Source organism: Lepidothrix coronata, unplaced genomic scaffold (assembly GCF_001604755.1).
Source record: "Lepidothrix coronata isolate B3197 unplaced genomic scaffold, Lepidothrix_coronata-1.0 Scaffold30, whole genome shotgun sequence".
In the NCBI taxonomy this organism is placed as follows: domain Eukaryota; kingdom Metazoa; phylum Chordata; class Aves; order Passeriformes; family Pipridae; genus Lepidothrix; species Lepidothrix coronata.
The window spans coordinates 3,540,544-3,557,484 of record NW_016690210.1 but is presented as its reverse complement, the minus strand read 5'-3'; the positions used below and the strand labels follow the sequence as shown (position 1 = coordinate 3,557,484).

Here is a 16,941-nt window from a genome sequence, read left to right as displayed (position 1 = left end):
GCAGCACTCTCTATTTTGCCTAAGTACCAAAGCACTTCTGAGCATTTCTTAGTCTTATCAACATCCTGGATCCACAAGCGTTGAATCCTTTTATTACGTGCCTTGAAATGGATCTTTAAAAAAACAGGTGAATTAACCTGCAAAAAAGGGCAAAGGAAAAGAATTTCAGTTTTTTCCCCCAGTAGGATTTATTGGTGACATCTGAGTGAGACACCTTTTTACAGTAGGAATTTAATTTAGGCTTGAACATCTGTTACAGAATGGTGGAATTGGTGAAATGTTAAATTTATAAGGACCAAGAATGTTGGAAGTAAGACAAGGAGGATTATAGCTGCTGCAAAACTTGATTATGGGATAGCATGTATGTGTGAATAATTGCTTAAAATCTAGTAACTGATATCTAGGGTAAAGAAAATATTTCTGAAGGCCTGACAGTCCTGCCCCTTCAATTATGCAATTAGTGCTCATATTCCAAATGCCAGGTGTGGGAGAGAGGAAGCCAAAAAGTCCATTTAAAAAAAAAAAAAACAAATCCACAAGCTTTACTTCACTTTTATCTTTATATATATGTATATATCTTCCCAAGCCCAGCAGGCATCTACTGTAAAACTCAAAGCAGTTCTGGAATGTTTTTGCCAAAACACGATTTTGATATTTTTGCCACCTGTATTTTGCATTTGCACAAGTTTGGGGTTTTTTGCCATAATTTAGACTTAAAGGGAGAAAAACATGACTGAGCAACAGCATCCTCCTCCCAGAGAAGCTTTTAAAACATCGTGGAGAAACACAGAGGACAAAATGGTAGTTTCCCGTTGTCTTGCTGGCTGACAGCAGCTCAGCTTTTTCTAGCAAATTTTAGGTGTACATTACAAATAAACAGAGATGCTGAGGAGCAGATAGAAACCTTGCCATGCATACCTTCACTTTATCCAGTCCACTGAACCCATTTCCAGTTTGCTTGGATTAAACCCTCCTTCCAGGTTAGTTGGCAGCCAGATCCCAAGTTCCATGCTGTGTGTGCAGAGGGGAAGAAGATGGGATGATCAGCTCTGGTTTGTGGCATTCAGTAGCAGAAGCCTGAGATAACTCTTCATGGTGGTCACTCCTGTAGTTATGGTTTAGCTTTTACTAGAAATGGGTGTCACCACAGTCTGGTGTCTGGCCTTGGCTTTGTAATCATACTGGAAATGCAGAAACCTTCGTAGGTTTTCTTAAGTTAGGAGAAAAGTTCCCTAATTTTCCTATGGACGGCTTGTCTGCAGGAAAACAACACCAGCTGGGAAGTAGCTGTTGTCCACTGCACCTGTATTTTCTTATGTACAGAGTATAGATAGACATTTGTGTGTTATATATATTTGAGTGTGTGTTTGCCTGTGCATAGAAATGCCTGAAAAATAGTGATTTTTGATAGACCTGATTGAATTTCTTCTTGGATAGCTGACTTCATTTGTCATCAGGAAATAAAAATAAGTGACACAGCTGTCATCTTTTTGCCAAGCACAGGTCTATCTAAAATTGCACATCGAAGGTACATAAAGTGTTTAGGTAGCTTTGACTTCTGTCTCTGGGGCTTCTTAGGTATCAGAGTAGCACAAAAGAATAACTCTTGGAAAACGATAAAAAATAGGTTTTAATTCAATTTGAAATATAAATACAAATATATCTTAGTGGGTTATGTGAGAGTAACCACTGCAGAGGCAATAAACTAAAATTTGAGCATACATCTAAATTAGATGTATCAACAGATTAGCAATGAAAAGAAACAGAATAGCAGAAGGGAAAAAGTAATAGAAGGAAACTTTGCTTTTGGAAGAAATCTGAAGCCTTGTTATATTTTTAGTTAATGTGCAGTTCAGTGCTGTCTTGATAGATAAAAGGCAAAGGGCAAAACCTGAAACTTTCTCATGAGATGTTTTTGAAGGATTTGCTTTTAACAGTAGAATTGTGAGCAGGAACACAGCAGACAAAATGATTTAAAACTTGGCTGAGGGAGGACAACCCTCAAGAAAAGAAAAATTAACTGCAAACCTCTTCTTAGATGGAAGCCAGAAGGACTTTTACAAATGCATCTGAGGAAGAGAAGAATTTTAGAGGTAGTGCGAACATAGTAATAAAGGCTTAAAAAATTAATTCCAAAGTCACTGAAATACTAAGTTCTTTTACAAAAATAGTTTCAGAAATGTAAAAGAACATGACATGGGAGAAGTTATTTTGCACAAAACCATGAAGCCAGATAAAATACATTTTAAGTATCATGGAAGATGTATTACTGAAAGGTACTAAGAGGTCAGTTCTGGATTGCCATTGGGATGGTCTCCACACTTTGAGAAGTTTTACTCCATATCTAAATATTCAAACACTTTTCTCACTGCCCTTCTAGAATAAATCAGGGTGATGTCCATTTTTAAATCTTCTGTTAAATATTTGAATTTGACTGGACATGATTTACTCATATCTTCATGCCATACCTGTAAAGAATTTGAGAGAGAGAGATGGTGTAGATTTTCTTATAACTGAATTCTCACTGAACAAGAATAAAAGCAAGTCTACAGTACTAAAAGCTGACCCCATTTAACTTGCACATTGTGACTCTGCTAGGCACCTTTTGGGCTTTCTTTAGGCTTCTCAAACTTCAGGAAATAGTGCATTTTCAAAGGGATAGTTTGTATGCCTTTTCTCATACTTGACAGTATGAAATAGTTAACATTTATATTTTCAAGTGCCCTTACTAGGACCTGAATTTTATCCAAGGAGAGGAATTTCACCATCTAGCTGTTGTTTTCTGCTTTGGTTGCAAATTTGGCAGACGTTGCAGTGATACTGTAAGTGGGTTACATTTTGGGCACTACTTTTTTCACATCAGTAACACTAGAAAGCTCTTCCAAAATAACACTTGGAAAATTCTTGGAAGTCAGGAGTGGAGAACAATGGTGGCAAGTGTGCAGGTGTGCTTCCAGTTGCTCTTTGGCGTCCCCGAAGACTCTTGCAGATAACAGCAGAAGAATGGTAGCTCCTAAGTTTATTTGACATAGGGCTGCACTGCACAAAGGAATGCTTTTCCAAAGTTCCTGAGCTTGTCAGGAGCACGATGGCCCAACACTCGAGTGAGTCAATACATCATCTGCCACATATGCTTGGCCTTGGCGTCGTAAGTCCCACTCACATCAAACTTCAAAAGTGTTGAAGGAGTCACAGCTTAATGAGCTGTATAATCTTCTTGAAATTTGGTATGCAGAAATCAGATGTTTGAGAGAGAAACACACTTTCAGTTTTGGGTTGCCCTTACAGTGAGGGTGTTAGTGAAGCCATAGATTTGTTTTTAGTGAGGGTGAACAGTATGAGTGTAAAAGAAGAGGAGAGTATCTCAAAAGTAAGCCTGAGATTCTGTTAACTACTTGGGAACACATGAAAGAAACTTAAAAAAAAAAAAAATACAGCATGTATATATTACATGTTTAAGGCTTTAAAATGGGAGGATCAAGTTGGAAACATTTGATAGAATTCTTGAGCACTTTGTTTTCTGTCCAATGTTTGTTTTTCCCCTTAATTTTTTTCAATCTTCCTTCTGCATCTAATGAGCATGTAACGTAACCACCCTGTGGAGGAGAAAATTAAAGGCTGCAAAGGCTGCAGCTCAAATAAATAGCATAACTGAGAGCTAAAATTATTGTAAATAACATCGTAATTTAGAAATCTGATGACCTATTTTGCCAGCTTTTTTTTAGAAAATGTCTATAGCTCATAAAGTGCTAGAGAACAAGTTATATTTTCTTGTACAGAAGAGAGCTGTAGAGAAGAATTGTGTCAATAAAATTATTTAATTTTTTTTTTTTTAGCTTTTATGAAAGTATGACGAATTGTGGATTTTAATTTGACATTTGAGTGGTTCTTTTCTTCATTCATAAAATAAGTGTTAGATTTATTTTTTTCTGTAAATCTTTTTCTTTTTTTCTTGCGAAAGGACTTACTTCTCTAATACCAACCTGTGTGCTCGTTTTCCTTTTTCATGGAACAAGATACATGTTGGCAGAATCTGTTTCCATTGTGTGTAGAACGACTCCTGGCAGAACTTGGGGTTTCAGACTTGGGATCGTTGAAATTAGTGGTGCTGAGGAAGTACCAGGGTTTTTAGGATGTTAAAACAGTTCTTTGGACTAGGCTGTCGTCACACAAAATGTAAACAGGTGTGTTGAACTTGGCAGTTCAAGCTCACTTTGTGCTGAGAAATTTAAAGTTCAAAATAAAATACGCGGATCGCTTTTGAAAACACATTGTTTTATTGTGCTTAAAAGGGCATTCATGCGTTTCAGTCCAAAAAAGAAAGGTACGAAAAAGAAAGGTACAGCCTGTTTGCAGGGCAAAGGGCAGTAGTGAAATGGAACAAAACTACACAGAGGTCCATGAATGAGCACACGGTGTGACTTCTCCCCAAGTCGTGAGCCCAGTGAGTCTTACTGGGCAGCTGGTTTTGAAATCCCAGAGTAAGAGCAACCTCCAGGTACAGGGGAAGAAATTTCAGCCTGTTTGAGTTTTGCTGTAAAGTTGAATGTCGAACTGAACACACAACTGGTTTTGGTTGCAGGTACTGCCTGTTAAGAACTCTCAAACAGTGTCAGACACTGCGGGAAGCTCTGATTGCTGCAGGAAAGGAGATAGTCTGGCATGGGCGAGCGAAGGACGAGCCAGCTCATTACTGTAGCATTTGTGAGGTCAGTAAAAATACGTCTTGGGCTTGTGCACTACTGCAGTATTGATTTAAATTTTGCCCTGTCTTTTGTTGTTGTTGTTGTTGTTGTTGTTGCTGTTTAAATTTTGCTTTTAAGTTGCAGCATCTTTTCTGTGCTGTGAGCACATATATGTGATGCAGCACTGTCTTCAGAGAGCTTATCCAGAAGTTTTTCTGGACACAGCCTGTATTTTGCTGCAGTCTCTCCCACAGTACTTCCACAACGTTGTTTTTCACTAGGTCGATTTCCAATTCTCAGTTATTATATCCCTTCCTGCATGTAATTTGATCTGCTGGGCTTCATTTTAAAGGTGTATCTGTTTTCATTTCAGAAGTGAACAACACCCCCAGAAGAGAGAGAATTTTAAGTGTATTTTTTTCACAGGACATACCTTTTTGCTGAAATTTTTTTATACTACTTTCAGTTAATAGTTGCTTTAAACTATGGGATTATAATTTTCAATCTTAAAAGAAAATAAAATTTTCCTACCCCCTGAAAATCAGTTTCTAGTTATCTTCTGACTGAGCCTCTTGGGCAGGATGAGCACGTGACTCAGTAGTAAGGAAATAAATCACGAACTTCTTTTGCAGACGAATTTTAAAAAGGAAAATTAGGTATAATTGTTATAAATCCCCACCTTACTGAGTAAGCCCCATTCAGCATATGAATCCTGCTTTGTCAATATTGACCCAAAGCTTTCCCGTAGCGCTGTTCATGCAGACATCCTAAGTGCAATATTAGTGGTTTTACAATATTTCACCTCTCTGCCTGAGCCTTAGGAGAATAGATTTTTTTCCCTGAACAAATCTCATTTTTCTCTTTTCATGGGTGGGGTAAGGTTGTAAATCTCGAAGAAAATACAGTTTTTCATGGTTTAACTTTTTCAAAATTGAAATTGTAACGCTTGGCTTCGTGTTTCCCTTCTCATAGGTGGAAGTCTTTGATCTGCTTTTTGTCACTAGTGAGAGCAATTCTCGAAAGACCTACGTTGTACATTGCCAAGACTGTGCACGAAAGATAAGCACGAACCTGGAAAACTTTGTGGTGCTAGAACAGTACAAAATGGAGGACTTGATGCAAGTCTATGATCAATTTACATTAGTAAGTCAAATTAATAAGTGGGTGCATAAATACATTATTTGTAAAGCAGTTGTAGACTGTCTTGGTGCTCCACTGTACGAGTACCGTGGACTTTCTGATGCAAATGGAGGTATGGGTTGTGTGTGATATTTACAGAACAAAACACTGAAGAGTCAGAATTGTGTGAAATACTTCAGTAACTTACTGCAGAACGTAACCACTGAGTTTTCAGGAAAAGTATGATGTTACAATTCATAAAGTTGTGGCTTTAAAAATCCAATAGAGATCACCTGAAGACCATAACTGGATCAGATGGAGATGGGAAGAATCAGGACAGTGAAGCTTGGAGAAACTAGCACCAGGTTCAAGAGCATCTCTAATACATTGGTTGTGGTATGAAGTCAGTATAGCAGCAGAGCATCCTATGCACTCAGATCCCTTCCTTCCCCTTCCCCACCCATCCCTACTCCCAAATTGGCACTGTCCTTCTGCTTAGCAAGTGGATGCTCTCAAACAGTTCTGTCTTTTGGCTTGGGGCCTCCTTTGCATTTCAATTTAAAGCAAAAAGCCTCTTTGCCATTATAGCTTTGTGCTATATATGGCAGCCTCCTGCTTTGAACTGTGTCAGCACAACTGTCCTAACGTTTCACCCAGGTTTCATTGTTTCAGGCAAAGATGGCTTTTTTGTAACCACGATGAAAGCGATGCTGGATGTATTTATAAGCCTTGCCTTTCTGTCAGAGGAGACAAACATTGGACTAAGTGTTATGAGAATTTCATATTGAATTTATTACGACAGCCCAGTAAGGGGCTGTGCCTTTTGGTTCATTTCCAGGTGCTGCAGAAAATGTGTGTTTAGTTATTTCATGTATTGTTAGCATGCTAAGTTGTGATCTTTTGAGTTAAGGCCTCAAGGTTCAGCAGTAGAGGCTGGTGAGAGTGTGGGACCATGTCCTCTGAATTTAATTCTCTTCATTAGTCCTACAGAGCCTGAGATGGTTGAACTTCAGTTTATGCTTCTAGGAAGTCACTGTCATTATAGTTTGTGGAATACTGCAATTTCAAAGTGATGATCTGTTATAGAAAAGCATATAAATAAACACCTGTTCTCAGATACTTCATCCAGTTGAGTGGAAATGGGGAATAATGTTTGTGTGTGGGAGAAGAGAAGGGGAGGGAGGAGCATTTTGTTATCTGTGTTTATAGCACTGTGTAGGTAACAGTAGTGATGTTGTCCCTAGAACAAGGGTTCTCAACCTGTGGGTAGCTCCCTCCCCCACCAAAGCCTGAGGCTGTAGCCCTGGAGGACAGTAGTGATTGTTCTCATGTGAAATTGTTGTGCTCATTCATTTCTTTTAAAGGAAATACGGTCTCGGTTGGGAAGAGTCATAGCCTAAAAGTGACATCTCTCAGATGTAGGAAGAGAGTTAAGGTTTGTTGGAAGAACAATCTCAGAGAGCAAAGGTACAATAGGCCAGAGAGACCCTTTGGGGTAAAGTACACGGAGCAAACGTGGGGATAAGCCAGTGTTAGTGTTTCATAAGTGGGTACTGTGATCTGGAGTGTCTTTAGAGACTGTGAGCAGTTTCTTGAAGGGATTCCACTGAGGAGCAGGAAAAGAGAATAAAACACCATCAGACTCAGTATTTTGATGGAACGCCATGAAGTGCAATACTGGGGAGCAGAAAGCCTGAAAGCAGGCAGGAAGAAGACACGTGGCTTCACTCTTGAGGCTTTTTGTCCCCATGTCAGAGAATCTGAGACCCTTTCCACTGATACCCTCACTTTGGGGGTGTGTGTTATTGTTCAGGTGGAAGAGGGGGAAAAAAATGAAGGCATTTGGAGAGCCACAAATGGACCATGCCCCTCCCCACTGGTAAACAGGTTGAGAATCCCTGTTTTAGAATATATAAAGTTATATCTATACTGAGCCCATGTGGAACTCTTTGCTGCCACAATGGGACTTGTTTTGGCAGCTCACATCATATTAACACAGATATCCCCATGGCACACTCCAGTCTACAGTATAGACAAAATCCTGATGCAAAGTATTCATAAAATACATGTTGTATTTGAGTAAGTTGGAAAAAAATGCCAGTATCTACTTGAAAGAGCCTTGAAGTGTAAAAAGCGTAGTGTGTGTGACTTTAAACTCTCATGGTTGCAGTTTGTGCAGGTCTTGGTTAAGCACGGAGTTTTGCACCCTTGTAGAAAAGGTAATTTAATGTTTTCTCTTTCAGGCTCCTCCATTGCCATCCTCCTCATCTTGACATTTTTTCATGGACATTAAATGAAAACTTTTCTGATATTCAGGAAGTGACCCAGTTCTGCACCACTGATTTTTGTAGCTATCCCGTAAGGCTGCTGGCTGAAAGCTGTGTCTATGCAACCTTCCAAGTGCGGAGTGTCAACCAACTGGACAGGAGAGAGCACTGCCTCCTACTCCAGAACTCAAAACAAATAAAGCTCATCCAGCTGTACTTCAAAAAAAAAATAATTCCATGTTTTGTATATATCTGACAAAACTGGCAACATTATACAGACTACTGACTTGAAGACCACCTCTTTTGTATTTCTCTGTTTCTGGGCTGATGAGTTGGTTTCATCCATTTTTCCCCCTTCAGAATTTCCCTTGGAAAAAGTACTAGCTTAGCTGGTCATTTCTTTGTAATGTAGTTAGAAATTTTAAGTCTTTCTTTGGGCAACTTTTTTTTTTTTTTTTTAATGTGAAGAGTTAGGTGATATAAATTTTTTACTGCTTTTATGTTTTTCTGTCTTGTTTTGAAACCATGACGGTTACACTTTTGGTTCCTAAATAAAATTTAAAACAATTAACAGCCAAGTCACAAAGATAAATGGGTTGCACATAGACTAAGGAATAAACTTCAGATTTGTGATTTTTGTTTCTAATCTTGATGTAAATTTACACTATTTATAAATACATATTTATTGCTTGAAAATATTTGTGAATGGAATGCTGTTATTTTTTCCAGATTACCTGCCATTGAAATTTTAAGGAGTTCTGTAATTTCAAACACTACTCCTATTACATTTTCTATATGTAAATAAAACTGCTTAGCATTGTACAGAAACTTTTATTAAAATTGTTTAATGTTTAAAGTTTTTCTATTGTTTGAGTTTTAAAAAGATTTTATGTACAGTGCCCAGTTTTTGTTCTTTTTTGAATCTGATTATATATATTTTATATATACTCTTGTGCTTGTGTATATATATAATATATATAGAAACTCGAATATAAATATGTGTATAAAGATTTAGAGACTAAATTTTTCTCGTTTTAAGTTTTACATCTATGGTAGATTTGAGGTGTCTACTGTAAAGTATTGCTTACAAAAGTATGATTATTTTTAAAGAAATATATGGTATGTATCCTCAAGACATAGAATGACCTTCAGACTGGTTTATTGTTAAATTGCACTTTTTGCAATAACAGACCAATAAATAGTTGCTGCCAAAATGTAGTAGTAGAAAGTAAGTAACAGCTAAATTTTAAAGCTCTTCAAGAAAATACCGGCTTTGACAGGAAGTTTGGCACTAGTTTTAGAGGAGGAATGAAGAAGATGAATTGGTGGGGATGTTCTCTAGATTTCAACCAAATTGCAACTTATATATTACAATATGTTCTATTAACGATTTTAAAAGTGAAGACTGAATCATCTTGGCGTCATTGTTGACCCCAAAAAAAGGACGTTGTTTTGTGGTATTCTATTGTATTTTCACATATTTTGTAATACGAATTCACTGGTAAATTTTTGAAGCACTAGGTTTATTTAGGACAAGTTTATAATATATCATTGTAACAGTTTGCAGTTTTAATGATGGTATTTATTTTAAGTTGCTCCTTTCTCATTAGCTTCTTGGAAATGCATTAAATCTAAATTTCAAAATTGATAGCTTTCTTATCGATCAGAGTTGACTGATGCAGAGGGTTCTGCATCGAGCAGTATCTCATAATTTCTCATTAGTGGGGTATGTTAGTGATTGCATTGTTAAATTTTTTGTAATCAATGTGAAGTGTTAAAGGCACAGAGCATGTGAGTAGTTTCTTTTGAACAAAAAGAATCGCCTCTTACGTTGTAGCTTCGAACGAAGGGTGTTTTAATGAAGAATCAGTACAGCTTATCTAACGCTGTTACAGCAGTTGAACCATAGTTATTACTGACTTTCTTGCTAGTTCTTACAACAGTTGGACAAAAGGGTGTAGAGATTAAAGAAAAGAGTTAACAAATGCTCTTGCCAGCAAAATTATCAACTAGCAGTTAGGAAGCCAGTATTTGCAGTTCTGTAAAGATGTAAGTCTCAGCTCTTGATAACAAACTCTACAAATCATAATTTTTTTTTTTTACTTATGTATTTTATGCAGTCATAAATATTGTAATCTTGACAAACCATGCTGCAACTGAAAAGCTACTCCTTTTACAGTAGTCTTAAACCCAAATAAAAGCAAGATACACTTACCTCAACTAATGGTAAACAAAAAGTCCTCATTTCTCAGTGCTGTAAAAGAACGTTGCTAATTAGGGAAAGAGCTACTGTGTGCTAATCAAAAGGGCTTTGTACCTTTCCTCCCCTTTGCAAAAGAGGATATGGCATTTCTACCAAGGAAGAAAATCCATATTTTGCCCATGAACAAAGTAGACCAAACCAGTAGAGCATCAGGCAGCATTGCTCGTTCTGCGGGAGGGTGGTGTCGTGAATTTGACTTGCTGCAGGGCTTTAATATTTTGCAGTTTTCATACTTCTTAATCACACTATGCTCCCAAGCCATGGACAGTTTGGATCTATAAGCTGCTATGATTTAGATTGCTTTTGTTTCATTTTATTAAAAAAGCACAAGTTAATATTTTACCAGTTAAATAAGTAACTGGTTGTACTTAAGTACCAGTTAAGTACCAGTTGTACTTATTGAGAAGCACTTCTGCTTCTTCAGTGACGAAGCTCAAGATAGATGCAAGTGAAACATTTGTAATCTCTGGGTGTTTCCAAGCATTAGGAGTTGGGTGGGGTGGGGGGAGGCTGGAATCCAAGGCTGAGTGGAGGGGACTGGCTCGTTTTCCAAGGAATCTCAGTTTTGGGGCCCTTGAGCTCCACAGTTGAGCTGCAGTCACTGCAAGTGGTTCTGATTTGCTTGTGGCTACAAATTGTAGTAGCGGGCAAATGAAAGAGCAAAATGTAAAAGGATGAAAATGGCCAAAGTTGTGACATTCGTTGCAAGAATTTTCAAAAGGTTACAGGTTAATTAAAAAATTATATTATTAGGGGATGGATAAAACCAGAGACAAATGGGTGTTTAAAAAAAAAAACAAACACATTAAAAAGTTGAATTAAAGATAAGAAGGAATTAGAAATAAATAGCAACATTTGCTACTGAACTGTGGATCTGAGAACTGTCCTGGAGGATCTTGACAACAAAGGGATTCCATAAAAGTGGAGAAGGAATAATCATGTGCTGCTGAGCTTAAATTAAGTTCTTCCATAAATATATTCAATAGACTGTTTGATTTTAAAGCTTTCCTTCAGGTACATAACTTGGGAGCAGTAGATCTGCTTTTTTTGGGGAAGTCCTACCAGTGGTTACAGTTTAGAAGTAGTGATACTGGTATCTATGCAAGAAGTATTTAGATAAAAGTCACTAGAAAGTGAGAAGTATCTACTTACAGAAAATTCCCAAAGCTTCCTGAATTTGTATGTCAGATAACTTGTTGATCCTAAAGACAAAGTATCCTGAATCCCATCCAGTCTAGTTGGAAGGACTTTCAAAGTAGCATTTCAGTGATGATGCTTTCCTTAAATGAGACCAGCTTGGCTCAGTTCAGCAGAGTATTTTTGGATCAAAGATGGGCAGGGCCCAGATACTCCACAGCTGGTGATATCCTGGCCACAAATACATTTATTGATTAGGAGAAGGAATTTGCAAGGACTCAGCCAAGATGATAAGAAAGAGGGTGCTCATCCTTGGTTGCTGCACTGATCCCAGAAGGGGGCTCAAGTGAACATGTTACTTGGTGTAGGGGATTAGGAGGAGAGTGTTTAAGCCTGAGCTTCCCTAGGTCAGAGCCTGGGTCCATGGCAGGGAGCCACAGTGGGGCCAGAAGACAGGGATGGTAGGGAAGCTTCATGTCCATAAGAAGGACATGGAACTGTTGGAGCAGGTCCAGAGGAAGCCCCAAAGTTGGTAACAGGACTGGAGCACCTCCCCTATGAAGACAGGCTGAGAAAGTTGGTGCTGCTCAGCCTGGAGGAGGGCAGGTTGTGTGGAGACCTCACAGCACCTTCCAGTATCTGAAGGGGCCTGCAAGGAAGCTGGAGAGGGACTCATTGTCAGGAACTGGAGTGACAGGATGAGGGAATGTGTACAAATTGAAGGGGGGGGAAATTTAGATTAGATTAGGATTTATATTAGGAAGAAATTTTTTACTGTGAGGGCGATGAGACACTGGAACAGGTTGCCCAGGGAGGTTGTGGATGCCCCAGCCCTGGCAGTGTTCAAAGCCGGGTTGGATGGGGCTTGGAGCAACCTGGTCCAGTGGGAGATATCCCTGCCCACGGGACCCACCTGGTCCCAGGACAGCTTCATTCCAGGAAAACAATGGCATTCCTGTAGAAAGAGGGAACAGCAGGACATTTGGGGGAGGTGGAACATTACTTTTCCTTCTTGGTGCCAGAAACTCTGCAAAGCTGAAGGTCATACAGAGGAGAGGGAGAGGAGCCTCTGGGCAGAGCCCCCGTGGTGACAGGTTGTGTGGGCTGGGGGTGCAGCACAGCTGCGTGTCTGGGCTGGGAACAGGGACAATCCCTGAGCCCCACAGGAGCTGTCACCCTGTCACCACAGGTGGGAAGAGCTGGAGTGTCACTGCTGTGCCCAGCAGTGGTGCTGGGCTCTCCCACTGCTTCCAGCAGCAGCGCTGGGCATGAGGGAGCAGGGCTGGGTTGTGGAGGTGAGCACTCATTAAAAGATTCAAGAGATAGGTATGGGGTGAGGTGCATTTATCCTTATTTAGTGCAGGAAGCCATAGAAACACATGGAAGGGATGGAAGAAAAGAGGCTTCTCACAGTGGCAGGGAGGGCTCAGCTTCCAGCCTCGCCCCTGGGGCAGCAGTGTCAGGGTTTTACAGGTCACAGTCAGCCCCTGCTGCCATGGGCCTTTTTACAGCATTAAAAACCAAAAATACACTTGCCCCTGCCTGGGGAACAGTGGAGCAGTGGATATATACAGCAGTTAGGACACACATGTGGAGCTGGGATGGAAATGGATTTATCATTAGAGCCCACTGAATGCCTCCTGTCCTGCTCCTGAGCTCCTGACAGGCAATGGTTCCTCTCTCGCAGAGGGCAGCATTCTCCAGTTTCTAGCAGGATGGAGCACCACTCAGATGACATTTCCTTTCTGATAGAAGGTATTTTCAGGCCTTGTTTAAATATGTGCTGCTGCCCAGGGAACAGGGATTGACACGTGGTTTGGGGACTGAAGCTGGTAAAAAGGGAAACCAAGCCAGAATGGTTGTAGGAGAGAGCAATTTAAAAGTAGCAAAGCCCAGGAAACAATTAATGGGTGGGCTAATGGTTAAACGAATGGGCTAAAGCACTGAATCCTTTAGTTCATGGAGCTGGGAGATTCTTGAAAGAGTCACACTTGAAGCCAAGGTGTAAAACTCAGCCATTGCCAGAGTCCGTAGGAGCATTGAAATGTGGTATGAGAGAGCTGGCTGTGAAGTACCTGAAAAGCTTGAAGTCTTTGGAAGGGTCAGGAAGAGACACCACAAGAGGAGTCTGAGAGAAGTAGTGTAAGATGTGTCCAGTGATATGTGGTGGGCTATCATTTATATCAGCCTTCTGGGCACAGGGAAAGACGAACAGGAATAAAGAATATTTTCATCCCTTTCCTCCTCTGTGCTTTTCAGCACCAAACCAGGGGGAAACTGAGTAGTCCTTTGAGGAAAACTGGACTTTTCTTGTGGCAGTGGTCAGTCATCTGTAGCTGTCAATGCCATATGCTGAGTGCAGTTCATGTCCTAGGTGCTGCTGGAGCTTTAATCTGTTCAATTCTAAGATATGTAAAATGAAGGGGCTTGAGGTGTTTTTTTCCCCCCAGAACATCGTTGCCAGTGGGCTGTCCCCAGGCTGGCTGAGCAGCAGGAACTTGAGGGACTTTTCCAGCACCCACAGAAGGATGAGAGGTGGGCAATGGGTGCAAACAGGGTTTGGTCACTCAAAATTCAGGTGGGTGGAAAAATGAAGAACCAAAGTGGACCTCATATGGGAGCAGACATTGGCTGCTGGAGGATAAGTGAGCCACCAGGAATAGCCTCATTTGGGCTGGGAAGAAAAATCTGAGGAAAATAACTAGCAGATAGTCACAGTTGCCATGGGATTAGTTTTTTTTGTGGGGGGAGGGTAGGGTGGGAGGAGGTGTGGAGGGGTTTTGAGGGTAGTAGCACTGGGCAGGGTGTGCAGTGCAATGTGATAAGAGCATCTGCTGTGCTTCAGATCTAGTACTCAAAGGCCTCCTCAAAGGGCAAATGTCTTCATGAGGGAAGATCTGAAAACGTATTCCAGGGGCTCAGGAACTGCTGGCAAGCTCATGACAGACTTATGGCTCTGTATTTATGTGCAGGACCTTGTCTTGCCTGAGGTGCCAGTGTTATCTCTGGTGTCCTGGATTAAATGCTAATGATTTAGGGACGTATTCATTGCAAACAGGGTGGCTCTGCCAGCTCCTGTGCTGGGCATCAGGAGGAAGGAAGAGCAGGGGGGAGCTGGCTCTGCTGGGCAGGAGAGAGCAAATTACACCAGCCCTGCCACAGCACAGCAGCTCCTCATGTCCCCTGGAGCATAAGAGCCTTTTAGTAGCACAACAGCTACTCAAAGCTTTCCTGGAGTCCTGCAGGGGGAGAGCCCAGGGCAGGGCTGGGTGCTCACCCACATCCTCTGGGGATAGATCTGCCTGGGCAGACAGTGGGAGGCAGCTGGGAATGTGTTGGAGGGGATTTAGGGCTGCTGCTCCTTAATATTCTGCCCAGCCTTTTGTCTGCTGATGTTTCCAAGGCTGTGCAACCCTGAGAGCCTTGGGAAGGTATGATTTTAGGTGGCAAAAGCGGTTGTAGTTACACATTTAAGGCCGAAGTGCTTGAGCAGCTTAGGGATGCTGATATGCAGCCATCAGATAAGGGTAAGGACACCAGATACCTGGCTGGGAGATTTAAAAATAAAAACTGGGTTTCAATGACAGCTTGGCTGAGTATAATGTTACTGAGAAATAGCAGTATGGGCTCAGCCCACTGGTGCCCCATGGGGAGCTGTCCCAAGCACTCATGTGGCATGATGCTGAGATGTTTTGCAGCAAAACTGAACTCAGTGATCTCAGAGGTCTTTTCCAACCTAACTGATTCTGTGAAAATACTGTCCTTTCTCCAGGAACTAGCCTACAACTGATTATGGGCAGGTGGACATTTTAGGAGAAAAAGGCCTCATCTCCATATGGATTAGGTTTCCTTCATCATTAACCAGCACTGCACCCAGATACAACAAGAGATTTTGGTATTAATAAACATGGATGAGGGAAATTGCTGTGTCTGTGTGCACTGAACCGTGTGCTGTAACCGTGTGATTCTAAGTAAAGTTGCAGCCTCAATTTAAAGTCTTAAATCAGCATCTTCATTCTCAGGGAGAATTTCTTTGCTGAAGGGGTTGTCAAGCATTGGAATGGGCTGCCCAGGGAGGTGGTGGGGTCACCATACCTGTAATTGTTCAAAAAATGACTGGACATAGCACTTAGTGCTATGGTTTAGTTGACGAGTTGATGGTTTAGTGCTAGTTTAGTTGATGGTTTAGTTGATCAAAGGTTGGACTCGATGATCTTGGATGTCTTTTCCAACCTAAATCATTCAATGATTCTGTGATCCTTCGGCTTTCACCTGTGTGCTCCAATCAGAAGTTCCACAGGGTTATCTCTGAGATAGATACAGCAGAAAACATTCCCCTTGTAAAAGAAAAATTGAAAGATCAGCAGGAAACAAATTCACAGTTTTCATGAGAAGCGTCTTAGAGGTACAAGTGTATGATTCTTCAAAGGGAGCAAATGAATACGAAAAGGAACAAAGACTGGCAAGGCAAAAGTCTGGGCAAGCAAAAAACAGTTTAACCAAGTGCTTAGTTCTGGTTAACAGAGGAAAAATACCTGTCAGTAGTTGATGATACCTTTGAAAAGCCACTTCAGCAGCTACAAAGTAAAAAGCAAGGGTGGAATGAGTTTTCCAGCACTGAACAGAATGAGTTGGCAATTACCATAAGTGCAACTTCAGTTCCTAATTTTTAAAATCAGTGCAAAATGGTGTTTACAGAGCTCGATGGAGCCTTTAGCAATTATGGCTGTGTTGTGAAGAATACCATGGCTAATGCTCTCTATGGCTTATTTACACAGCTACAAGATGGGAGAGCATAAGACAGGGCGTGAGTGAAGTGCTGCTGTGTTTGAATAGGTATTTGATTGCCCTGTGTGTGCCAGGAGTTGGCTTTTTCAGCTCTGTCTGATGTTTCTCCAGCCGCTGGTCCCGCTGGCACCTGCTGGGTAAGAGCCTGAGGACCTGCCAGCACAACCCGTGGCTTCCTTCCCTCCAAGTCATAGCCATGAGGTGTTTTGGGTGTGATGCTGGACAGTACTAAGCTGTGCATTAATGTGGAAACTCCACTAGAAAAATCAATTTGGCCTTCAGCTTGGAAACCTTCCCAGTCCCTGAGTTCTCAGTACAGTTGGTCTCCTCCCCACCACCCACCTCCCCTCCCTCAGGAATTCGTCCTGGGGGTGCTGGGGGTACCAGGGCAGACACAGCAGAGGTGCTGGCTGCTGAAGGAAGGTTCTGGGGCAGCTCACCACCTTCTCCTCTTGCTGCTCACCAGGTTGATGGGTGCTGCCAGGCAAATGAGGAACACAGCGTTTTCCTTCACAGGTCTCCAAGTTCTGCTGGGAAAGGGTCTTGGGAAAGAATGAGGAGGTTTGTGCTGGCAGGTTTTGGTACCTGGAGAGGGGATTGAGGGGTGGAGCATCTTGCTTCAGTGTTTCCTTTCCTCCCTGCCAGTGATTACCCACATTTGGCATTTCTGCCTTAGAGCAAA

General features: G+C 41.2%; 1 protein-coding gene across 21 annotated transcripts in view; it reads left to right on the top strand.

Moving 5' to 3' along the window:
- KDM6A (lysine demethylase 6A) overlaps positions 1-10,291 on the top strand; it is a 151,727-nt gene extending 141,436 nt beyond the window's left edge. For 11 of the 21 annotated variants that reach the window (XR_001874084.1, XR_001874090.1, XR_001874087.1 and 8 more), the window contains 3 exons: positions 4,583-4,709; positions 5,658-6,169; positions 8,048-10,291. Coding sequence is in view for 10 of the 21 variants with exons in the window: in XM_017810898.1 (XP_017666387.1) it covers positions 4,583-4,709; positions 5,658-5,828; positions 6,091-6,147 (355 nt within the window). In the remaining 11 variants the exon portion in view is untranslated. Of the gene's footprint in view, positions 1-4,582; positions 4,710-5,657 lie in introns of all 21 variants that reach the window. The other 10 variants (XM_017810901.1, XM_017810907.1, XM_017810903.1 and 7 more) reach the window with 3 other exon arrangements.
- The last annotated feature ends 6,650 nt before the right edge of the window (positions 10,292-16,941 follow it).